The 25487-nt window shown below is 43.1% G+C and overlaps 3 protein-coding genes across 3 annotated transcripts in view; 2 read left to right on the plus strand and 1 right to left on the minus strand.

Annotated features, from left to right (window-relative positions):
* Positions 1-5517, minus strand: FAM217B (family with sequence similarity 217 member B). Its single transcript, XM_024559852.3, has 4 exons — positions 5368-5517; positions 3307-3418; positions 3103-3188; positions 1-1741 (listed from the first exon to the last, which is right to left on the minus strand). Exon 4 carries the CDS (start codon positions 1735-1737, stop codon positions 607-609), a length of 1131 nt encoding a protein of 376 aa, XP_024415620.2. The 5' UTR covers positions 1738-1741; positions 3103-3188; positions 3307-3418; positions 5368-5517; the 3' UTR covers positions 1-606.
* Positions 5518-5622: 105 nt separating this feature from the next.
* On the plus strand, positions 5623-9399 carry PPP1R3D (protein phosphatase 1 regulatory subunit 3D). The gene has a single exon (XM_053926879.2). It carries the CDS (start codon positions 6013-6015, stop codon positions 6910-6912), a length of 900 nt encoding a protein of 299 aa, XP_053782854.1. The 5' UTR covers positions 5623-6012; the 3' UTR covers positions 6913-9399.
* A 6599-nt stretch (positions 9400-15998) lies between these two features.
* Positions 15999-25487, plus strand: part of SYCP2 (synaptonemal complex protein 2) — a 49509-nt gene continuing 40020 nt past the window's right edge. The window contains exons 1-11 of the mRNA XM_045195040.2: positions 15999-16061; positions 17877-18020; positions 18872-19000; positions 19778-19882; positions 20181-20205; positions 22340-22425; positions 22884-22969; positions 23237-23271; positions 24321-24463; positions 24551-24603; positions 25390-25435. Coding sequence (XP_045050975.2) covers positions 16038-16061; positions 17877-18020; positions 18872-19000; positions 19778-19882; positions 20181-20205; positions 22340-22425; positions 22884-22969; positions 23237-23271; positions 24321-24463; positions 24551-24603; positions 25390-25435 — 876 coding nt within the window. The 5' untranslated portion in view covers positions 15999-16037. The remainder of the gene's footprint in view (positions 16062-17876; positions 18021-18871; positions 19001-19777; positions 19883-20180; positions 20206-22339; positions 22426-22883; positions 22970-23236; positions 23272-24320; positions 24464-24550; positions 24604-25389; positions 25436-25487) is intronic.

Genomic DNA, 25487 nt, shown 5'->3' on the forward strand with positions numbered 1-25487 from the left:
TTTTATTTTTTTTTAACCCTCATCAGGGAAAGTATATGAAAACGTTAGATTCTGTGGTCTCTGTACAGTAGGTAGCTTTGTGATAAAAGACTGCTCAAAATACATGCTCCCCAACTTGAAGAGGAGCCAAACTTCTGGGACTGAATTGGACAGAGGCTCGAAGAGCTCCCGATGGGGACACAGGAGGCCTGCACACCTTGGACGCTGAGGCCCCACACGTGAAAACCGCAGGCGCTGCTTCCTGCAGGCACAGACAGGGAAAGTGGGAGGCAGCTGAAGGTCCCCAAACTGTTCTCCACACCCCTGCTGGTTCAGTGGAGGTGACTCTTCCCCCGGAAAGTTGTCACTTTGTTCCTTCACATGGCACAGACCTTGGTTAATTTTTATCCAAATGGCTGTCGTTTGCTTGAGATTGTGAATGAGGCCTTCCTGCAAGATGCCTTTTTAAAAAAAATAATCCGGGTGGGGGTAGGGTGGACTAAAGGACCAGTGGACTCCTTACATGGTGGTTATCGTAACATTTCCTAAAATTCACAGTATTGTTGCGTTTGGAGGAGCTCTAATACTTAGGCACCTGCGAGTCTCCGCAGTCCACCATCTCAGACGTCATTTGAATTTATGTGTGCTTTGCTTTCCTCCATTTGTTTTGAGTTTTTTCTCCCCAGACAGGGAGGCGTGAGCGCAGTTGTTTGCATTTCCCTTTTTCTTAAGATGTGCATGTGCCTGTGGTTTGCAGGCTTTGCGGGCCTCGGCGGAGTCCAGAGTCGTGGCGGACTGTTTGGGGATTCGGAGGTTGCCGCTGCTCTCCATGGTGGGGCTGCCGTCACCGCCCGCTAGGTGCCAGCGTGGTGGCCGGGGGCTCTTAGTGCATTTCTTCTTCTTCTCCTCAGTCCTCACATCGAGGGGCTGCTTCTGAGAACTCAGCCTGCTACCACTCAGTACCTCGAGGGGTTTGGGGGGAGTCTCAAAGCGGTAACAGGCTGGAGCTCCCTGTGTGCGGGGAAGGCCTTTCTTTCTCGCAGGGCCTGACCTGGGAGCCCCGTCCTGGGGGGGCCTGGACACAGTCCCGGCCGGGAGCTTGCCTCTCCCAGGGCTCTGCAGGGGTCCCCCTGGTGCAGCAGGCTGCCGGGCTTTGCTGCCCTTGGCCCTCTCGCCCTGGACAGTCTGGATCTGCAGCCATTCGAGCTGAAGCAGCCGGTCCACATACCTGCCCAGCAGCCCACCCGCGCGCGGCACGGCGCCCAGCCTGCGCTCTGCGTGCACAAGCAGGGCCATGCCCCGCAGGTCCCAGGAGTTATATGGCGGTGGGAGGAAGTCGGGGTACCGGCACTGGGCCCTCGCGTGGCCCTGACCCGGATGAAGGTCCAGATCGAAGCAGGCCGGGTCAATCTCTTCCGCTCGCAGACGGAGATCTGGAGGCGTGCGCGGCGAAGGAGCGATGGGAACCCGCTCTGAGTCGGAGAGGTCGCTGGCGCTGTCCTCGTCTGTGTCTCCTTTCAAGATCCCCATCGACCGTACGGTGAGAAACAGCTCGTTCCCCGGGGCCCCCAGTGGGCTCCTTTCAGCTTTGCCTTCCGGGGAAATGCTGCCTCCAGGTTCCTGGGTGGCCGGCCGGGAGGCACCCGCAAGGCTGCGCTCGGGCGCAGGAGGCACGCAGGGGGCTTGGGGCTCTCTCTGCCTTTTTCCTGAAGAGTTCTTCCCACGTGGCGCTTTAGTCCAAGATGGGCCGGCATCCATACCGCTGCGAGAAATAAAACTGCAATTCTTAGTACCTATGCCCACAGCTGGTCTGCCTCCCGTGACCCAGGAACAAGGCCCTCCAGTGCCCTAGCGTTAGAAAGGGGACAGCCTGGCGCCCTCCCAGAGCCAGCGGTTCCTGCAAGTTTCAGAGCTATGTCCACCCAGCACTCCAGCTAAGAAACACCCTGTTAACTAGCACAGGTGCCGAAGTACAGGCAGGGGTTTTACTTTATATCAAATGCCAGCATCGGAGGAGGACGTGAACATTTCTTCAAGTGTGCAGGTGGTCATCTCAGGCCACTATGTGGGCTTTGGAGAACACCAGTTGGGGAAGAGTCCTCCAGAGAACTCAGTCTGTTCTGTTAGTGCTGAGCCGTATTTAATTACATTCAGGAGTCAAAGCCACGGCTTTCTTTTATAGGCCTGTTTTCAAGGCAGTGTAAACGAGATGTCAAAGGCAAGTTTGAGAGAACGTACTAATGGGTGGTGTGATTCGGGCCAACTAAAGTCCTAATATGAAAAGGTGTAGCACATACCACCTGTACCTTCCACCAAAAACGTATGAGTGTTCTCAAACAGGGAACACTCAGGGGCACTGTCTTTAAAGGGACAGTCACGTGGTGTCCTGTGACGCAGTGTGGGTGAAAACCCCGGGCAGGTGCTGGCCCGGTGAACGGCGGGTGAAGGGAAATGCCGAGTGCTGTGTGCTGTCCTTCTGGCACCTGATTCTTTCCGGGGGAACTTAGTGGGAGGCAGGATCTCATACCTGAACTGAAAATGTTTTCTTTGCAATGGATTTACCTAGGACATGCATAGCATTTTACTAAGAATAATAACACTTCTCCATACCCTGGGATGGACAAGTCAGATGGAGGGAAGAAAAAAAAAGTCTGCTGAACAAGCTTTTTGGAAACCTCAGAGGTTCATTTATCCACACAAGCACATTTGAAAGTGTGTTACCTCTTGATTCATAAACAGGGAGGACAGGGAATCGTTGCCCATTGCATGCCAGCTGCTCAAGAGATGCTGAGCCAACGGCGGGAGGAACCGCCACTACTCAGCTTTCCTAACTAACATTGTGAACCTGTGACTTTACCTCTAGCTGTCCGACAGCGTCCACAGACGTTATTATCAGTTTCCTTTTTAGGGAAAAGGAAGCTGACACAGAAGGATGATTAAGGGGCTTGCCCGAAACGGACGATTCTGCTAACAGTGCCACAGTGACGACCTCTGGAACTTTCACCCCCTAGTAATGTTTAAACCACGTGCTCCCTCATCTCTGCCAGATAAAAAAAACCCGTCAACCCGTGACTGAGATAACCCGATTTCACGAGACAAAGCAGCTCTACGAAAACTGTTCACCTGCTTTTCTGGTGAGATTCATTCACCCCACTCCCTTTCGTGAGAAAATCACATGGCTGGTCATCATCTAGGGTTGGAGGGATTGTCTGAAAAACAGACAAGCCGTAATAAATAGCATGAACACATACACACACACACACACGAAGCAAACAAACAGAAAACAGGACAAATCTAAGGGAGACCCTCCTGCAAAGGTTACATCACCTTCTCTGCAGCGTCTGAAATACTCTTGCCCAACCCGCTGGAAGGTGATGACAGCTGCGGAAGTAGCTTCTTTATTCCTCTTATGTTTGGGAAGGGCTCCTTACCACCGGAACTGCAAGCAACAGAACGGTCAGTAAGTATTTTCTCAGTTGATTTTCAATCACAGTTGACCGGCACTATTACATTAGTTTCAGGGGTACAACAAAGCGATTAGACATTTTGTGACTTAGTGATCACTGCTAACAAGCCCAGCACCCCTCTGACACCGTACGGACACAGTGACTACGACGGTGTTGACTGTCTTCCCGGTGCTGCACTTTATATCTCCAGTGCTGGACTAATTTTGTAACTGGTAGTTTGTACTTCTTAATCCCTCCCCCTTTTTCACCCATCCCCCCCCAGCCGCCCGCCCTGCTCCCCTCCCATCTGGCAACCCTCAATTTGTTCTCTGTATCTAAGAGTTTGTTTCTAAAAATATGGAACACTTTGTTTCTAAAAATACGCAACGCTTCACAAATTCGGAATTTGCGTGTGATCCTTGTCTGGGGCCCAGGCTAACCTTCTCTGTACATCGGTCCCATCTGGGGATAGAAGCCTAGTCGGTGAGTATTGAATGCACGTGGTCCTGTATGCAAACCTGGGCTGGTTTTCACTGGCCTGTTCTTAAATATTTGCATCGCCTTAAAATATTGGTGGGGGAGATTGCCTCCTGTTCACAGCTGTGTTTTTTCCGCCGTGTTTTCACAGCGGACATTGGACACAAGCTCACACTACTGCACAAGCTGTGAACAGATTCGAGAGCACACGGTCTCCTGGGAGGCAGCACACTGAGGAGGCCGGCCAGGCTCAGGTCGGGTGTTGCTCCAAAGTGTCTGTATCCAGTCCTTCATTCATTCACAAATAAGGGCACAAGTGCCTAGAAAATGGCAGGACTGTGGCCACGTCCCGGCGCCCGTGGAGCTCCAATGCGGTTGGGGATGCTCCCTGTCAATTCCCACTATCACATCAACCCATTAAAAGATTACAAACATATCAGCACACATCATATCTCATCTCTTTGCAAAATGCCCTTGACTCAGACCTCTTACTGTGAGTGACCTAAAAGCACCCGGATTTGAAAGTGAATACTGACTTTGGGGATAGCCCCTGCCTCTCCATAAAATGAGAAAGTGGTGGGATTTACAAGATTTTTATTTTTCTCCCTGACACTTTGCTGTTACTTTTCACAATAATAGTCTGCCTTTTTGGTCAGTTTACACAGGATAGTGACAGAAATCCCATCTAGGCTCTCACAGCTCAAGCATTCTGCCCTCACCCACAGGCCTGACTGAGTTTTAGATACACAGAACGTTCTTTACCAACCCTCTTTCATTCGTTTGTTTTTCTTTCTGCTCTGGACAGTACAAGGGAACCCTCTAGAATTCCTGGCCCCAAACTGCTCCCTAGGCTTCTGTGTTTTCTGCACGAAGTTACCGAGATACAAGCCTGCAAGGCCCTGAGGATGCAGAAAACAAGCGCGAGTTTGGTTCCCTGATGGTTCAGGCTTGCCTGGGAAGAAAGCCCAAAGTCTGAGACTCTGGCTACAAAAATGTTGCCCAAGCACCGAAGGCAGATTAAGGGTAGCCGTGTAGTCTATCATAGGGTACTAACTCTTGTTCCCTCATCTTCCTCTCCAGCTGGGCGTCTAGAGAGGGACCGAAGCAGCACCCCCCTCCCGGCTTCCTCACCCCCAGGAATTGGCTGGCGGGCCTGGGAGGCAAAGCATTGTGGGTGATGCGTGGACCGGACGCTCCTCTATGCAGCGAGTGTCCCGGGGTCCGGCGGAGGGTCCTGGGGGTGGTGCACATGCCCAAAGAGCTAGCCAGCCTAGAGGCTTAAAATGAGCCTGGGGACCAGCTCCTGGAAAAGCCAGTTTTTGCACCCCCAACCCTCCCTGCCTCCGGTAATCCAGAAAACCAAGGACCCGCAGCATGCATTTTCCGTGTCTTCCGTTTGTGCAGACACCGATCTACGATCGAGAGGCGCGCGGGCCAGGCAGACGCAGACAGAAATTGATCAGACCTGTTTCTTGATCGCCGAGGACACGTGACGAGGCCGCCAGCCCTCCTTCCCCGCGCCGGGGCGGGAGGCCGTTCTGCTGCGCGCTGCTGCAGGCGCGCGGCAGGGGGCGGCGCGCAGCGGCGCGCGCCCGGCAGGACTCCCAGGCGGCGTTCCGACCCGCGCGAGCCCGCGCCCGCGCCCGCGCCCGCGCCAGGGCGGCGTCACGAGGGGCGGGGCGGAGGCTCGCCGGGAAGTTGCATCCGAACAAGTTGCAGCCATGTAAGTAACGCCGCGGAACAGGAAGGTGGGAGGGGCCGCCTCACCAACGCAGCCTCCCCATAAGAAGCTCTTTGGAGGCAAAAGGAGGTGTCACCCTGAGCTCTCTGGGTGGCCCCGAAAGGCTTGCCCTGGAGCCAGCACTCATCTCTTGGGAAACAGGTCCCTCTGGTTTCGCTGCAAGAAACGGAAGGTCTGGTGGAGAACTAGAGGGGCGAAGTGGCCGAGGAGCGGAGAGCGCAGCAGGCCCCAGGGTTTCCTCCAGGGTGCAGTTCCGGCGGACAGCCGGGGACCTCTGAGCACCGCCGGGGACGCCGCCAAGGTAGCAGAGGCGGGGTCGGAGGCTGCCCCTCGGATCCATACCCCCATCACCCGAGGGCCGGCTGGGCCATGTCCACAGGCTCGGGCTCCGCAGACCTGCCCCGCGCCCTGGGGTTTCGGAAGACCGCCCTGCGGAGCCTCAGCTGCCTCTCGGACCTGGACAGCAGCGCCGCCCCGGAGTGGCGGCCTTGCCGGCCCCCTGGGATCCGGGGGCGCGCGCCGCCGCCGCCGTCCGCACCGTCAGGCTGCGACCCCGGCCTGCGACCCATCATCCTGCGACGGGCGCAGTCACTTCCCAGCTCGCCCGAGCGCCGCCAGAAGGCTGCAGGCGCCCCGGGCGCTACGTGCCGTCCGGGCTGCAGCCGGCAGCACCGTGTGCGCTTCGCCGACGCACTCGGCCTGGAACTGGCCCAAGTCAAGGTGTTCAATGCGGGCGACGACCCGTCGGTGCCACTGCACGTGCTGTCGCGGCTCGCCATCAACTCAGATCTATGCTGCAGCAGCCAGGACCTGGAGTTCACCCTGCAGTGCCTGGTGCCCGACTTTCCGCCGCCCATCGAGGCCGCGGACTTCGGCGAGCGCCTGGGGCGGCAGATGGTGTGCCTGGAGCGCGTCACCTGCTCTGACCTGGGCGTCAGCGGCACGGTGCGCGTGCGCAATGTGGCCTTCGAGAAGCAGGTGGAGGTCCGCTACACCTTTTCTGAATGGCGCAGCGCGCAGGAGGTGGCGGCCAGGTGGCGCGGACCCGCGGGCTCCGAGGGCACAGAGGACGTCTTCGCCTTTGGCTTCCCGGTGCCACCCTTCCTGCTGGCGCTTGGCTCCCGGGTGCACTTCGCGCTGCGCTACCGCGTGGCCGGCGCCGAGTACTGGGACAACAACAATGGCCGTGACTACAGCCTGACCTGCCGCAACCACGAGCTGCACATGCCCCGCGGGGAGTGCGAAGAGAGCTGGATCCACTTCATCTGAGCAGCGGGGCCTGGGACCTGGCGCCTCCGCACCCCAGCCACACCTGCGGTGACCTCCTCGCTGGGCTCTCAGGGAGGAGGCTGTGGCTCTCACCTATACTCCATCTCCAAACCTAAGTCGGACCTCGCGCTCTGCTGCAAGGTCCCCTGGCGGTGGCCATCCTGTCATCTACTTGAAACGTCTGTGTCACTTGGCATAAAAAGTAGCCTCAAGGTGGTGGCCAGAAGGCGGAGTGTGTAACACGGTGGGGGGCGGTTCTGGGTGGTAGATGCGCGGGAGTGATGGGCCCTCTGGGCGGGGCTCTGGCTGGGTTTGGGGGAAAGGCCTGACGCTTTTGCATGTGTCGTGCTTGGGTCTCTGGGAACGTGGATGTTATTTATTATCATCGTGACACCGGGACTTGGACTCTTAATGGAAGCCTTCTCAGGAACATTCTGGATTTAATAAGCTAAGAGGAAAAAAAAAATCGGTCTTGTATATTTGTGCCCCGTGTAATCCCCTTTACGGTCCCTGGAGGCATTCCTGCCCTGGGACGAGGAAAACTGGAGACCACGTGTGTTGCCAATGTCTGTGGACCTCTCACAGCGGGAAACTATTAATAGGCAGGAAATTTATGCCTCATCAGTCATCACATAACCATTCCTAGGAGTTCAGGCTGCCCTGGTTAGGCTGAGCGCCCCCTGCATCGCAGCAGAGGCAGAGGGAGAAGCTTAAACCTTTAAACCAGCGAGACAGCCCCTTCTCTGCAGCGCCTCTTCTCACTTCATGTGTCTCTCTTGTGCGTGTTTGATGATAATGTATCTGCATGGTATCAGGCCATTCTGTTTAGGTTTGAAACTGCCTAAACATGATGAGAAACTCTGCCTTAACTTATTCAAATTTTCAGGCGACTCTATAGGATTTAAGGCAACTGTGTCCTTTTCAATTACCTTTCTATGATTAAGATGACGTCTCTTGTCTCCTTAAGTGTCAGGGGGTCCCAGCCGTCACCTTTCAGTAGTTAGGGTACCAAGTAGACGTAGGTGTTTTCAGCAATAGTCAGAGAGCACTAAGGAAAAAGAAATCACAAATATTTATTCTTTTAAATTATTTTAAATTGTATTTATACATGCCTGTTTTTTCAGCTACCTGCCAACTTCATTTGTGACTTCAGATCAGAGAGTTTCTAACATTGGATTGGTTTCCCAGTTTTAAAATGTTAAATGCTTTTCTTTTGTAAAAAATTGCCAACGGAGAAGTCAAGGCTGGTGTCCTCTGCAGAGAGCTACAGTGACTTAGAACTGCCGGCAAGGGGCCGTGATTTCTCTTGGTGCTGAGTGGTGGTTTTCTCTGACAGCAGGTGCTGGCGCTGAAATGGGAAAACCCAGCCCCGGGGTTGAGGCCTCCAACTTGCGAAGTTCAATTATGATACTGTTGAAGCCAGAGTGGTCAGTTTTGTGACAGCTGTCACCAGTGAATTAACTCTAAATTTTTCAATGCTTGTTGACATTTCTTAAGTCAGTATGTGAAGGATGTGTTTCGCCTTTTGACCAGGTTGTTCTTTTACAATGGCAACTTTTGTGTTTTTAAAATTCCAAGAAGGAGGAAGCTTTCTGATCTAGAGGGAGTACCTTCTGATTTAAGAACACTGACTTTTGATTTCGAATATTGTGATTAAGTTGAACAGCCTTTGGCTATTAGCACTGGGCACTACATTGACATGCAAGAGAGAGAGAAGCCTGGTTGCATTTCCTGTTGTTTAACAAGCTGTCCAATTAGGTCAGCAAGCCTGTGAGAGCCCTGGACGCTATGCCCTTGGCCCCAGCCCAGGGTACTAGACAATTATCCTGAGTATTCACATACAGAGGTGAGAGCTGCCAAATGTAGTGCTGTATAAAGGCACGTAGAGAATCTCACAATCCGGAAAGTCACTTACCAGAAAGGTTCTGCTCATGGGGTATAAAGTAAATATTGTATCGTCAGAATTAAGAGAACCTCAACTTGCCTTTAAAAAAACCAACATTTTTTATTTTTATTTAAGTGCTTAAATATACTTGCCTAGTATCATCAAGTTCAGCTTAACAAGAACTTCCACACTCTAAAACAGTTATATTGGTTAGATGTTAACATTTGGTAGTGGAATGTGAAAATTGTTGGGTTGCCTCCCCAGACACATTTTAATGTCTGTCATTTATGATGATTTCACCCAGGCCTACAATTAAATTATATATGCACTAATTGGTAGCTGGAGTGAGTTTTTCTTGTCTCCTTATTACAGAAACAAGGTGTTGGAAACCTCTTTGAATCATTTCATGGTTAAGTCTTATTCTTCCTACAACAGTCAAATTTAGTGCCTTGCCAAATATTTATATATACTATTTATAGATACATTTGACATATATATGTGGTATGCCGGTACCTCAGTTTCAATAGCATAGTGCATATGTCTTTAAGAAAGTGAAGTACGATCAATCATTCGTGCCAAGTCACATATGAAGAAAGCTCTAGTAGGGGTGTCCAACCCAAGGCCCGAGGGCCACATGCAACTCAGGATGGCTATGAATGCGGCCCAACACAAAAGTGTAAATTTACTCAAAACATGAGTTTGTGTGTGTGTGTGTGATTACCTGTCACAATGTATTTAATGTGTGGCCCAAGACAACTCTTCTTCCAGTGTGGCACAGAGATGCCAAAAGGTTGGACACCCCTGCTAGAGGAATGTAGGGGATGGGATAGTATTGTATTTCCTTTACATTGCTTATTGAATCACATGTATGGAGTAATTAGTGTCTATCTGTCTCCCCCCGATTGCAACTTAAGTATTAAAGGCTTGCACATTAGGGAAAGGAAACGGACATTTATTGTGCCCTCTCTTATTTGCCTGCCCACGGTGCTGGGTGCTGTATTTCATTTCATTTAATTCTGAAAATTATACTACCTGGTGGATAATATCCCCATTTTTCTTAGTTGAAGAGAGTGGAGCTCAGAGAGGTTTAATTCATTCACCTAAAATCCCGCAGCTGGTAAACAGCAAAGTCAGCATTCAAACCTACACCAGACACCAACTTTGATGATGATTGATAACATTTTTTTCAGCTAGCACCATAAGCTACAAATCTATTTTAAAACAACTCAAATTAAAACAAAAAATGAGTGATTGGCTTTTTCTCTTCTTTGTGATAGTTCAGTGATGTTTAAGTAAACAATTCCTATGCTTTTTGAACACATGAAACAATAAAAGGACCAACCTCTCCACTACAAAGTGGCAGGCAAGGTGAGAAATCACTATCTTTAATTTTTGAAGTATCTGCTGCCTCCATTTCTGAATTGCTTGTATATTTTACGCAACAAGTATCATTGCTTTTATCACTTAAACTGATAGTTCAGATGGAAACATTGTAAAAAGCCTGGAATATACCGATGATTCCACTCGGTAAGTACCACGCCCAGACGGTCTGTCTAATTTCCTCTAGAGGTCTTGAGTTCTGGCTACTGAAGGAGGCGGCACCTGTTTCTAGGAAAGCCAGGCAGCAAAGCCGCGGGGCACGACAGCTGTGGGGAGTGGCAGCCGGCACGACAGGGCGAGCCGGGGCGTGGCAGTTGGTTGGAGGGGGCGTGGTCGGCGGAGGGGGAGCTTGACTGACGGGGGTGTCTCTTGGCCGGAAGCCGGGGGCGGGGCGCGGCAGTTGGGCGTTGCGGTCAGCGGGGACGTGCCCGGGCATGACTCTGCTGCCCTCTGCGGGCCGGTAGCGAGGGACTCTATAAAGGGAGTACAGTCCTCGCGACCTCGCAGGTTCGGCTGCGCCTCCGCGTCACTCCGCCCTGTGGCCTCCCAGGCGGGCGGTTTTGGGGAGCCCGGGGGTTTCCTTGGGCCCGCAGGTCCTGTCTGGAGTCCTGCCAGGGCGCTCAGGCGCGTTCGCAACCACGGGAGGAAGGGAAGAGACACTGGCGCCTCTAGGGGCACGTCCGTGAGGAGCGGCCTTCACAGCGAGGCAGGCAGGAGTCAGGGCTGGGGGTTGGGGTAGGGTCCCGGACTCGGAAGCCCACTTTCTTGAGGATCCGAGCCACGCCCACCGTGGCACGCCTGGCTCGGGCCTCGTGCCACCCTGCGCACGCGACGGCACGGGGGCGGGGCTTGGCCGGGAGGCCTCACTGATTGGACGCGGTGCCGACCGCACGTAGTGCTGATTGGGCGAGCGCTTCCCGCCTTTTGTCGGCTAGCTCAAATAACCCAGCGGTCGCTCAGGGGCTGAGGCGCGACGCCCGGCGATCGTTGGCTTCGAGGCTTGACGCGGATGCCTCCCAAAAGCTTGCAGGTTGAGCCAGCCGCCGGGGCGGGTTGCCTCTGTCGGCGGTGCGCCCGGTGGGAGGCGGGCTGGCGGGGGGGGGGGGGGGGGGGGTCCGACTGTGAAGGAGGAGCCGTTGTGGAAACGTCCGCGCCGGCGCGGCGTCCGACCTGAAGGAGTGGGCCGCGGCCTGGTGTCCGAAGGACCGTGCGCACCTCGCGCGGGTCATGGGAGCGTGGGGCTGTGGGGAAACGAGGTGGGCGGTACGCACAGCGCTGGCCCCCGCCGGCATCCTGGGCGGGGGCGACAGCGGTCAGGAGATGGCGTGGTTAAGGGCGGCCGAGGACGAGAGCCCTCTCTGTCCGGGCTGTAGCCGGGAACCGCCACGCCGGTTACACCGCGCGGGCCGGCTTCGGAGGTGTGGTCGCTATGGTGTCCGGGTGGAGGGCCGAGGCGGGTTCAGGGCCCCTTCCCCGTTACCCACAGGTTAGCTTTGGAAACCGCCGGACTGTGCTGGAGGCGGGGCGGGACTCCGCGCGGCCCACCTTAGAAAAGACTAAGTCCCCTCGCACCTCCCCTCCTTGGCCTCGCCCCGCCCCAACCGCCCCCGGCCTTGGCCCCGCCCCGCCCCCTGCTTAGGCCCCGCCCCACCCCTCCTTCTTGACCCCACCACGCCCCCTGCCTCGCCCCCAGCCTGGCCCCGCCCCGGCCCCGCCCCTGCCCTCGATGTCGTTTTGTACCTGAGCTTGTCTTCTTGGGTTCCTCTTTTCCACTCTGTTTGATTCCCCCTGTATCCGAAAAATGATACAAATAAAATGGACCCGCATGCTGAATTTCAGGGGAGGGCATTACAAGTGTGTTAATAGATGTGTTAACATTTCCGTCGTTACAGAAAGTGGTGTTTCTCGCCTCCCCTTCCCCTTCGGTGAGCCTCTCATTTACCTTCGGAAACGTTAGACATCTGTTCGGCTGGCAGAGAGGACCTTGTATTGATCTCTTGCTGCTTGCATTCGTTCGGCTCCTGAGGGAATATGTGCCTCCCCTATTTGTCAAGTTGTTTAGTTTTTTTTTTAACCTTAGCCTTTTTCTGAGTGCATATACACGTTGGTCTTCTTGCTGGTCCTCTGTTTTGCCTGTAAGCAGACCAGAGCTCAAAACCTGCTTTTTGACACAAAGGCCTACCCTCTTGAAAAATTATTCTGTGCTGGGTTTCCTGGGTCGTTCCGCTGTCCCTGGTGCTGTGACACAGTATTTCGTAAGGATACTGGTCTACTCGTGACAGTGAAAAGATAAAGTGTTACTGGCTTGCTCCTAGAGGTAGCCTCTCTGGGGGGTCGCACGGGTTTGACGCTGTGAATGGATCGCACAGTGCTACGTTTTTGCCTCTGTTGAATTCAGCCTGGGGGCGGGGGAGGGGAGAGTGACTGGATTGTTCAGTCTTCCCACTTTGAAAGATCTGCTTGTGTAGACACTAAACTTCCCTTTTCTTCTGCTGACTTCTTGCATAAAAGCAGACCTAGAAACTAAACCAACTCTTTAGTTTTACGTGCCTCTTGGCTGTAATTCTTCTGTGCTATCTATGTATTTCTTGTCTCTGAGTACTTTGTAAACTACACTTAAATTCCAGTTCTTTCAGCTGTGAGGGCCTGCACCAACAGTTGCTGGCTCTAGGAAAAGAGTACTATCTAGTCAATATATTTTGAAAATGCCATTAAGTTGGGTCTTTAAAATTTGTTTTTATTTATTGATTTCAGAGTGGGAGGAAGGGAGAGACATATATTTATTGTTCCACTTATTTATGCATTGTGTTTAAATTTTTAATATTTTAAAATTATGAAATAAAGTGTTCTAGTCTTCAATCTCATAAATTATACCATCATTGCTACAAAGTAGAAAATATATGGAAAGCTATTTTTATGACTGAGTGTTGGGGAAATACCCAAGATAAATGAATGCATTTCTGGATACTTGGTGATGGACTGGTGAATTTGGATAAGTAATAAAATAATGACTTACATAGTTCAGAAATTAGTGTACCATAATTTTTTCATTTTAGCAAAATCAGTAAATATGTCATCAAGACTTTCACTTAATTTATGTTCTATTGACTGTGATTTAAGGATCAAAATGATATGTAATCATTCAAAATATATTAACTTGAATATATTTTTATCAAAAACATGAAATAAGCACAAAAGTATTTTTCTTTAAAATTCCCTGAAATATCAAAACTTTTTAAATTAAGGTAAAATAAAAATTATTATTGAACATTAATATAAATTGTTTTAATAACACTAAAATTATTTGTTATTGAATAAATCTTATTAAATATTTTTTAAAGATTTTATTTATTTATTTTTAGAGAGAGGGGAAGGGAGGGAGAAAGAGAGGGAAACATCAATGTGTGGTTGTCTCTCGCACACCCCCTACTGGGGACCTGGCCTGCAACCCAGGCATGTGCCCTGACTGAGAATTGAACCGGATACCCTTTGGTTTGCATGTGGGTGCTCAATCCACTGAGCCACACCAGCCAGGGCTTGTTAAATATTTTTATAAAAGTAAACAGTCACCGTTCTAGTGTTTGCTTGCCGTCTAACTGCCATTTTTTTTTAAAGAGTCAATATCATGTTCATGCAATTTTGTCTAGATTTACATAGATACAAATTAAAGAATAATAGGAATTACTTAGAACTACAAATATTCCTCAGTCACTGTGCAACTGTTGCAAATACTGAACACAAAGTTGCTAGTGCTTCCTGGACCACAGGTTGGAATAGGAAGAGGAGAAAATGGACCTTTGGCATTATTAAAAGCAGTTCTTCCTGATGCAAGAATCAACTGTGAACTCTGCCAGAGGAAGGATTTGACAGTTGATTACTGTCTTTTTCTCTTTCCTGAGAGCACTCAGATTGCTCAAACTGTAGCTTCATTCTGAAGCAAAGACTGAAATGTCAGTGTCAGCACAGCCTCCCACCTCTTGGCATTGTTTTAGCCTCCCCTCCACCCCTGAAATTCTTTAAATTTGTTTTTATTTGGGGAGATTTCTATCATACACAAAATAAACAGAACAGTGTAACTAACTGCAGTTCCCTTCTTTCAGAGGCACATGCATGGGAAGTGTTCCCCTGGGGCTGGATGGCTTGAATTAGGAGCATGAAGGTCTTCATGGTCCTAGGACATGCTGGGCTCTGAGTGACTAGAGAGTCCTTTGTGCTTCCTAATAAGATCGCGTGTGTGTGAGTGTGTGCAAGAGACAGTGATGTCCAAAAACTTCCTGTCTGTTATTTTTCATGATTTGTGCATTTTATGTCTTAAATCTTCCCATACTGTAAAGTCTGAGAGATATCCTCCTGTATATTCTTCTAATAGTTCTTAAACATTATCATTTTACATTAGGTAGTTAATTCATCTAGAGTATTTTTGTGGATGGTGGGAGTTAGAGGTATAATTTTTTTTCCATATGGTGAGTTAATTTCTCCATACCATTTATTAACTAGTTTGCTTTTTCCCCTTTGATTTGCAAAACCTTACCCATATGTGAACTTTCAGTATGTGCTTGGGTGGTATGCATTTGAATTGTTTTGTTTTATTGATTCTTGTGCCTGTTTTCTATTCTTAATACTTTTTTTTTAGTAATTGTGACTTTGTGATGTTTTAGTATCAAATGAGATGATTCTTCCCTTTATTTTTGAATAGTATTTTTGCTGGCTATAAAATTCTAGTTTTCACTTTTTTCTTTCACTGCTTTGTAATTTCTTGTCTTGCACTTCATAACTTCTTTTCTTGTAGCTTCCTTGCACTGACTTTGATATCACAGTAGTGATGCTTCTTAAAATGAGTTTGGAAGTATTTCTTCTATTTTCTTTTTTGGGGGGGGAAGAGTTGTAGGATTGGCGTAGTTCTTTAAATGTATGACAGAATTCACCAGTGAAGCCATCTGGTCCTGAGCTTTTTATTTGCTGAGAGGTTTTTGATTACTGAATTGATCTCCTTTTGTAATTGGTCTGTTCAGGTTTTCTATTTCTTTATGATTGATTCAGTATTAGTAGATTGGTTGTTTCTTGTAGCTTTCATTTCTTCTAGGCTGTCCAACCTGTTGGAGTGTAATTATTCATTCTAGTCTCTTATGATCCTATGCATTCCTGTGATATCAGTTGTAACGTCTCTTTTATTATAAATTTATTTGTGCCCCCTGTCTTCCTTTTTCTTGATAACTCTAGCTAAAGGGTTTTATGTTTTCTCTCTTCTCAAAATATCTGTTTTGAGAAGAGAATCTATTATTGATTCACTTGCATGCTTCTTTTTCATTTTGCTCTGGTGACTTAAGAATTTCTCTTTTATTCTTATTCAGGAATGTCCTCATAATGTATCTAGACATACTTTTTTCTTATTTATCTTCCTTGAAATTCATTGAACTCTTTAAATTTGTGAACATTTATGTTTACTTTGGGAAACTTGTTGGCTATTTAACTGTTGTCACCCCACTACTTTTTTTTTTAAAGAATTTATTTATTTACTTTTACAGAGCACAGAGGGAGGGAGAAAGAGAGGGAGAGAAACATCGATTGGTTGCCTCTCACACACCCCCAACTGGGGACCTGGCCTACCACCCAGGCCTGTGTCCTGACTGGGAATCAAACCGGCGACCTTTTGGTTCGCAGGCCTGTGCTCAATCCACTGAGCCACACCAGCCAGGGCACTACTTTATGTATTTTTAAAAAATAAGTAGCAGTGCTTATCTATGCACACAGCATTAAGATTTGTAAACTATAAATATGTAGAACAAACTGTAAGATGCAGAAAGTATATGTTTTCTTTTATAGGTGTTTGTTTTGACCTGCCATTTTAAAATAAGTCAAAATGCCAATAAGACCAGATCTCCAGGTATGTAGTTCTGGACCAAAAGCAAGTATTTTAGTTCCTAAAATCACTTTGTGTTTATTTACAGGCATTAAGTGCTATATTTTTGGGAAAGACAAGCTTTCCTGTTTTCATGAAGTGGACAAAGGAGAATAATTTAAATTAAAATGTTATACTTTCATTTTTTCAATAGATTTATTTTCAAATCTATATTAAAAGTATGTAAAGTATAGACGCTAATTACATATATCTATGTCTATATATCTTTTACATTGAAAAGAATAGTGTGCTGGTTCATGTGTAAAACTTATGCCTGGGTATTATCATATCAAGGTTTAAAATTGTAAGACTTCATTTAGGTAAAGAGTAAGTTTTAGCTATTTAACTTCTGTGCAGTTCACACCCAAGCCTGGTGATCTGATTGTAGTATGAAAATTCCTTATTAATGATGTTCACGTTAATACTAGGGATGGCAGATTTTATAAAGGTTACACAGTCAGGCGCTGCTCACTGACGCTTTCTGAGAAATGCATCATTAGGCACTTCTGTTGTGGGCACATCATGGCACTTACACAAACCCAGATGGGGGGCCTACGACACCCCGAGGCTACGTGGCACGGAGCCCGTTTTTCCTCTGCCATAGACCTATATGGCACGTCACTGTACTGCGTTCTATGGCAGTTATAAGACAGTAGTAAGTATTAGTGTATCTAAATATAGAGAAGGTACTGTAAAAATATGGCATAAAAGGTGGAAAATGGCACAGCTCTATAAGCACTTACTGTGAATGGAGCTTGCAGGATCTGGAGTTGTTCTGAGTGAGTCAGTGGGTGAGTGGGATATTACTGTATCTGCTAATGTAGACTTGATGGACACTGTACACTCAGGCTAGACTGAACTTGTAAATAAATAACTTGTAAATCACATGAGATTAAGTAACTTGTAAATCACATGAGATTAAGTCAGACATGAGAGAAAACAGTGCAATCAAGAGGTGTAGTAAATACGAGATGTTTGAAGCTGCTGCAGGCCTGATGGAGCACTGTTTCACAGCAGCTGTCTGTAAGTGGAAAGAGTTACTCTAAAATAATGACAAGCATAGTGTAGTAGATATATAAACCAGTAACATAGTCATCTAGTGCCGTTATCAAGCTCCATCTACTGTACATAATTGTATGTGCCGTAACTTTATGATTGGCAGGGTAGTGGGTTTGTTTATATGCCCTGCCTGTTATATGAGGTTACAATGGCTACGATGTCACTAGGCAACAGGAACATTTCAGCTCCATTATTTTATAGGACTACCATCGTATATATATGTGTGGTCATTGTTGACCCAAACCTCAATATGAGGCACATGACTATAAACCTGTAATACATTATATATATATAAATGCTTAAGTCTACTGGTTGGTGTAGTTTGTAAATAGTTCTTTTACCTGTCTTTATGCAACTTTTTTCTTTTTTTACTATTTAAACCTTATTAAGAAGTTGATAGATATGTTAAGGCTTTATCAATGGTATTATGGATTATTTACTACAATGTTTATTTTACTTCTTTCATTAACAGATTTTTGTTGAATTCAACATAATGATAACTTTCCAATAAGACATGAAGTGGAAATTAGCAAAATACATTTTTTCCTATATAGAGTCTTGTCAAAGAAACTTAACTAACTACATTACTACAAATTAAAGAGTGGGCAGTTTTGAAAAAAACTATTATATGAGCTCTTTTGGGAATTTTCATGTAAAAACAATTCTCAAACTACTAGATTGCTTAAGGTGACTAATTTTGGTTTTGATTCAATATACGTGCCATTATCTGTATTTCTCTAGCAGTTGGAAAAATGCATTGATGATGCCTTAAGAAAAAATGATTTCAGACCTTTGAAAACACTTTTACAAATCGATATTTGTGAAGATGTGAAGATTAAATGCAGCAAACAGTTTTTCCACAAGTTGGATGACCTTATATGCAGGGTAAATATTTATTTTTGTTGAATGATTGTTAAAATCATTATATAGCAGTCTTCTTTTGAGGAGGAAGTATCCCATTGGAAGACATGAATAAAAAGGCTTTGGCAAGCTTGCTTATAATTATATAAATAAATGCTTGTTTTACCACTTCCTTTTCTTAATTTTTTTATTCGATGAGCTCCAAATAGCATATTGGACCATTTTCTGAATATAATATACAAATAGCTGTGTTTACAGTTACCATTAGGAAAAAATAGGTTAGCTGTTTGGAGTTTAAATAACTTGATCTGTTCTCAAGAGAAAGAACTCATGGACGTGACAGCAGTGGAGTGACTGGGGTGGAGGAGGGTATGGGGGAGTAACTGGAAACACTAACATACAAATAAATAAACAACTTGACCTGTTTTTAATAACCTGTCAGCATATTCTTCATGTTCTGTGGACAATGCTTGGTGCTTACAAATATGTTTTTTTAATTTTCCAAAACCTTGGACTTGACTTACATATGTAAGGCAGTTTCATAGGTGAGAAATGTGATTATTGAAAATCAGTATTTGAGATTTGCCTTATTGTATCTGTTAGATACATGGAACTTTCTAGAACTGGAAGGTTAACTTTGCATCATAGTCTAAAGTTTCTTGAATTTATACAGCTCTGCATTTTTGTACTGAGTTTGTCATTCACTGGCTTTAGGCGTTTTTTAAACTATATTTTTGTCTTTTATCCTTAAAGATTATGATAATGGCTAACTTTTAGGATGTATGAATGTATGAGGATTATAAAGCTTCTAGCACAATGCCAGTTCCATACTATTTTGTGTTAACGGATGTTTAAATGTATGCTTTTCATTTTAGGAACTTAATAGAAAGGATATCCAAACTGTTTCAATCATTCTCATTTCTTTTGGGAGATGTGGCAGAAATATCAGTATATTGGGGCAAGCTGGACTTCTAACTTTGATAAAACAAGGGCTAGTCCAAAAGATAAGTATAGAATATTGTAACATTCATGTGAGAGAAATATGATTAAAGCTGGTCTTTCTAATAAGATAAATGGTATCAACTGTTGAAAAATAAATATAGGAGTTCATGTCAAACTTTGAGATAAATATCTGTATAACCTGTAACGTATGTTACAAAGATAAAGATCACAAGGAAACTGTGCACAGGCTCCTTGATAATCATGTGAATTTAGGGTCACGAGATCCTTAGGGCCCTTACTTGCTTTATTTTCTCTTTAGCTTATCTTAGTCACTAACTGACTTTATTAATTTTAATATTTATTGTCTGTCTGCCATGCTAGAATCTAGGATATTGAGTTTTATTTGTTTTCTTCATTGCTTTATACCCAGTGCCAAGCACAGTGTCTGAGATGCCTTTTATACTCAACTATCTGAATTAATTGAATGTAAAAAATACCAAAAATTTTCCCATAGTAACAATGCTAAAGTAATCTAACTCATGATAATTTATTTTCACCTATTATTTGAATGTAATTGAACTAGGTATTTGAAGGGAGAAATAAGGGTCTTCTATCCCTAGAATTAGGATTAACTTCATTCCTATTTAAACAATGGGAAAATATAGTCAGTTACCAAAACCCAAAACAATAATGATGTTTGAAAGCATACATTTATTTCATATAATAGTGGAATTTTTTATTTTTTGTTACTCCCTTATTCCTAGGATTACTATTTATACTGATAGATAAGTACATTCTCAAAATTGAATTCAAAGTGACTAGTATATATTTTTCTCTACATGGTTGCCTGGTTTGAAAAATCCAAGGAGATACTTCTGAGTCAAGGAAATTCAAAAGATGAAGCTCTTACAAATGTCATAGAAGACTTACTTGATCTTTTGATGGTAAAATCACATTGATTAACTGATGTTATGAAGCACATGTTTATTTAAAAACAATTTGTGTTCTATATGCCTTGAGCCTAAAAGTCACTGAAAGATTGGTTTGTGACTTAGTTGGATTAACCTGTTCAGATTGTATAAAACATTTATCCTGAGTAATGTAATTAAATAATTAGTTAATATGTAAAAGTTAAATAATTATATGATGAGTTCAAATTTAATGTTATTTTAATAATATTTATAATAGTTTATAATATAAGACAGTAAATTATAAATTAAATATTATTCACTTACTTTTCAGGTCGTATATGACGTCAATGATGAAGGTATAATAAACATTTTATTTCTGTGGAACAATAATTTGCAGTTAGAGTTTAGTATAATTTTGCAATTAGCATAGTGTTTTCCTAATATTAGAAATTCATTATCTAATTCAGGGGTCAATAAACTTTTTCTGTAAAGGGCCAGATGATAAATATTTTAAGTTTTGTGGGCCAAGAAAAATAGAGCATAACAAGAAAGAAAACAAATTTCCACAAATATTTTATTGATGCAATTCAAAACATAGTAATTGAGTACAATGTTTTTGTAATATGGCTATATTAACAAAGAAAATAGCACTCTTTTGAGGAGATGACATTTCACTTATTCAGGTGCAAAGTTAGTTTTTACTTTTGTCAAAATTGATTACAAATGTTCATTTGCTGATGCTTATCTGTGATGAAATTTTATTTGTATCGCATTAGAAAATGTCTTTTCATGCAGATAATGACAAACACTAATACCAGTTTGAAAGCATGATTTTTAATTGAACATGTTCATCACTTGGAAAGCATTTATAGAGTTACATTAGTTTCTCTTCTTAATATTTGCCTTTTAGAATGTCATTGAGTTGCAGATTAATCACTGTCGATTGAAGGTTAGGTGAAGGTCCTCAATTACACAATTAAATAGAGTTTGCCACAAGGGGCTTTTCTCTTGCACTTACATCAGTGTCCAGAAATGCTGCGTGGACCCATAGATGGCACTTGAAGAAAATACAGCCCCTGTCAACTCGTGTGGGAATGGAGATGTCACTTCTTGTTTTAACTCTTGATAACCTAGGAAGGACAGAAAGCAGCTTGGTATTACTTGCGATTTAGATAACTTTAGTTTCATTGAAACAACTTTACTGAAGTATAAGTTTCTCATACAGTGTGATTTTGCTTTGTAATTTTGGTATGCATTCATTGAAAACATTATCACGTCTGCAGTGCAAGCTATTTACCAAAGTCGTTCAATGGTAACTGATGATGACTAAGTTTATGAAAATGAATAAAATTCACCTTGACGCTGCTGGTTCAATAAAACATGATAAATTCAAATAATTTCACAGAGTACTTGCTAATGAATAATACAGCCATACAGAAACAGGCAGTGAGTTGAATTTAGTTCATGGGCCACAGTTTGCCAACCCTTGAGCTAAAATTTTCAATAGTCCACTGAGAATGTAGAACATGTTACAACTCTTCCTTTCACTTGTGGCTAGTCAGTATCTTGTGGTTAGCAATCAGTCCAAGTTATTTTATCTCTGTGTTGCTTAAGAAAGAATTACCTGGGATTGGTAATTGAGGCTGGTGAATTATTTATAAATAAAGAAACGGCTGCATTTTGCTGCTTTCAAAGCCAAAAAGTTTTAAAGATCAACTGCTTTCTATTTCAATAGTAATTAATGCCACTTTTTCAATGATTTCTGTGCAATTAGCATAACAATCTATTCTGAAATCTTACATTTTTAGGGGAAAAAGAGTCTTAAACTACCAGTGATTATAAAGTGATCAAACAGGGGTTTTTTTTTAAAGTAAATTATCACATCTTTTCCCCTAATCAAGTGATTTTTTTTTAAAGTGGTCACTTTGGAAGGTTCTGTTAAAGTATTGCCATTATTTAAAGTTTTTTTTTTAATTTGCATTATGGCATAGCATATGGAAAATTCCTTTGATTATGTTTAGTATTGATAGAGCCTAGTCTTTTGAGAATAGGGTTGACTCTTAGAAATAGCTCAAGGTATTTAGATCTTCATGAGTTGGAGAGAGATTGATGGCTATTATGGGGTTTTTGAGCATGACTATTAATGAGGCCAGTTTTCCAAAAACATCAATATAGAAGTTTCCACTTTTGAATTATATTTATTTCATCCACAAAAGTGCCTTATGTGCCTGAAAGGAGAAGCTGGATTTGGATTCCTTTTCCAGAATTGAGATCAGTCACATGTGTTGAATGTTTTTTTTTATTCGAAGCCACATAGCGAGTTAGTAGCAGAACCAGGACTGAATTTTATGCTTCCTGATGTCGAGGCTGGTCATATGGGCCTTCTAAACTGAACCAATACTTCCTTTATATTAACTCGTAAAAGTGAAGCTTGTCATTTAAAGAAATTTAAAATACACATTTATCAATAATTTTAACACTTTTACTCAGGTAAAAAGCAAGTAATGGAAAGTTTCATACCTCGAATTTGTGCCCTGGTTATTGACTCAAGAGTGAATATTTGTATTCAGCAGGAGGTAAAGTCATTTGTTAGATTTTCTTTTGAAACCTAAAAATGAGAAAGTGAAGAAAATTTGCTAGTAATTTATCAAATTGAGTAATATTTGTATCTTGGCATTATTTATCATGTAGTATATATGTACTCTTAACAATTCATTGCCTGACATGATGAATATGTTACCTAGTATTTCCTGAAAACTTATAACTGTATGGGTTTAGGTATACATATAGTTCATATGAAAATATATTATTAAGTATAATAATATATTTTTAAGTATAGAAATCACACTATATTCTTTTTTTGATATTGTTTCATGTTTTTTATATTAACTATTTAATACTTCATAGTCTTTCCTCTACCCTTCTCCGTTCCATGCATAAAGTGCTATGATTAAGAAAAAATAGGCTTCTAAGTTTATGTACCTAGAATATTTTTCTAAATATTTAAGGATTATCTTTTTTTTTTCTTTTCTAGACTCTAAAAAAAATGAATGCTATGCTTGACAAAATGCCTCAAGATGCCAGGAAAATACTCTTTACCCAAGAAATGTTAATTCTCATGTAATTATTTGTACTGTATTGCTTTAATAATTAGCGCTTAAAATCAAGAGTTTAAAGGATGTTTTATAAGGCAGTAAGGCAACTGAGTTGTATTAATAATTAAAACTGACACAACTGTTTTAGCTTTCTAATATAATTTATGGATATGTTTTCTGAAAATGTGTGATATTAGCCAATTGTAAATTTTAGTGAAGTCCCCCCCTAACATATGGATTTTCTCTTTAATTGATACTAGTCTAGTATATAATCTGTTATTTTGATTCATAGGAACAGTATGGGAAAAAGGATTTTAGATGCTGGAGGTAAGTTTTTTCAAAATATTTATGTTTGAAAGTATTACAAATTAATAGACAGTATCTTTTTAGTCAAAACATAATATTAACATTGTAATATAGTGAGATTATGTGAGGGAATTATAAACTACATAGTCAAGCAATTTTAATTACTTGAATAAGTAAATTATAAATATTTGTGGATTGAAATAACAAGCATGACAATAGGAGTTGTTAAATATAATTTGCACTTAAATAGTAGCATTATGATTATTAACTTCCAATGGATTTGAATTATTTTTGCCAGGAAGTTCCTCAAATGGTACTTTATGAAGTTAGGAGGTTATATATTCTTGGGATTGATAGATTTATTTTTAAATAATGTGTTTAATAAAAGAACTCAAAAATTTCCCAAGTTTTCTATAAGAAAATTTTGATGTGGTGATTTACGTATATTGTAGAATAAACCACTGGCTTAAAGTACTTTGGAATAACTTTAATCATATTTCACAAAAGGAAAACAAAGATTCTGTGATTTATAGACTATTATATGAGTTATTTTACAATTCACAACTCTGATAACAACGAAATGGCAGTCTTTGAATATTTAGGAATTTCTTTTTAAGTATCCTTTAAAAATTGTTTACTTCTTGTTTTTAAGATTTTATGTATTTATATTTAGAGGGAAGGGAAGGGAGAGAGAGAGAGGGAGAGAACATCAATGTGTGGTTGCCTCTCTTGCACCCACTACTGGGGATCTGGTCTGCAACCCAGGCACCTGCCCTGACTGGGAAGCGAACCGGCAACCCTTTGGTTCGTAGGTCAGCATTCAACCCACTGAGCTACACCAGCCAGGGCTAAAAAGTTATTTACTTCTGATAGTAAATTTGTTTTGTTATTTGGGCTGTATTCATTTCTATTATGATGAGCTAGTTCTAATTCATATGAAGAAAATGGCAAAAGGTGAGTAAATTACACTAATATTTTATCTTGCTTGTTCTAATACCTTATAAAATATATTGACTTTTATAAATTCTTAATTTTTATAATTTCAAATAACATATTACTTTTTTTTTAAGATTATGACTTACAAGTAGGTATCGTAGAGGCTTTATGTAGAATAACAACTGAAAAACAAAGACGAGAACTGGCATGTCAGTGGTTTTCAATGGATTTTATTGCAAATGCATTTAAAGGAATTAAGGACTCTGAATTTGAAACAGTAAGTGGTATAAAAAGAAAAAATTAACAATAGTTTTTGAAAATTACCATGGTTTGTTAAAAGTCTCTCTTTTTTTAAAAAAATTAGGACTGCAGGATTTTTCTCAACCTTGTAAATGGCATGCTTGGAGACAAGAGAAGGTAAATTTAATACAGATCATTTAATCTCAGGAATGAGCATGTAAGGATAGGTGACGTAAATTTTTATCACTTTGATAGTGACAGAAGAACAGAATATTTGCAGTGTCAGGCACCTCGTAGATGCTCAGGACACACTGGGTGGCTGAGTCCACATGTACTTTACTTACTAAGGAAATGAACCACAGGGTGAGGGTAAGCGCAAGGGGTCATACTGCTTGGATTTGAATCACAGTTTCTCTCCCCCTGTTCTAACCTTAAGCAGATTATTTAACCTTACTTGCTTCTGTTTCCTTACCTGTAATATAGTAATACTAATAATACCTACTCACTGTTTGTTGTGAAGATTAAGTGAGATAATTATATGGTAGTACTTGTAGCTGACCAAGGAAGTATTCACTAAATTCAGTCATTTTTATTAGGAGTATTATTCAGTTCTCTTCTTTTCCCATCTGAGTCCTGTGAGAACTTTCATTGTATTAAGAGTAAAAGCTAAAATAGGAATCTCTGCCCAGAGTCAACAGCATGGAATGCAATATGATACAATGACTTCAGTCAAAATGGTAGGTTGAGTAGTATCCTCAAAGTAATATGCTTTCTCTATAGAAACAAACTTTTATTAAACTTCTAAAAAGTAATAAAGAAGGACATATGATTTTATTTTAATTGTTATGACTACTTCCTGATTGATTTTCTTTTGATCCTAGATATGATTTGTATGGCTAGTCAATCTTATGCTATTGTAAAGGCTTATCAATTTATGTCTTTATCTCAAACTTTTTATTTCAGGGTCTTTACATTTCCTTGTTTATCAGCACTTCTTGATAAATATGAGGTAAGTTTTAAATTTAACATGTTTTAGTTATTGAGTGAATTTTGAGGGCAAG

Source organism: Desmodus rotundus, chromosome 6, assembly GCF_022682495.2.
Source record: "Desmodus rotundus isolate HL8 chromosome 6, HLdesRot8A.1, whole genome shotgun sequence".
In the NCBI taxonomy this organism is placed as follows: domain Eukaryota; kingdom Metazoa; phylum Chordata; class Mammalia; order Chiroptera; family Phyllostomidae; genus Desmodus; species Desmodus rotundus.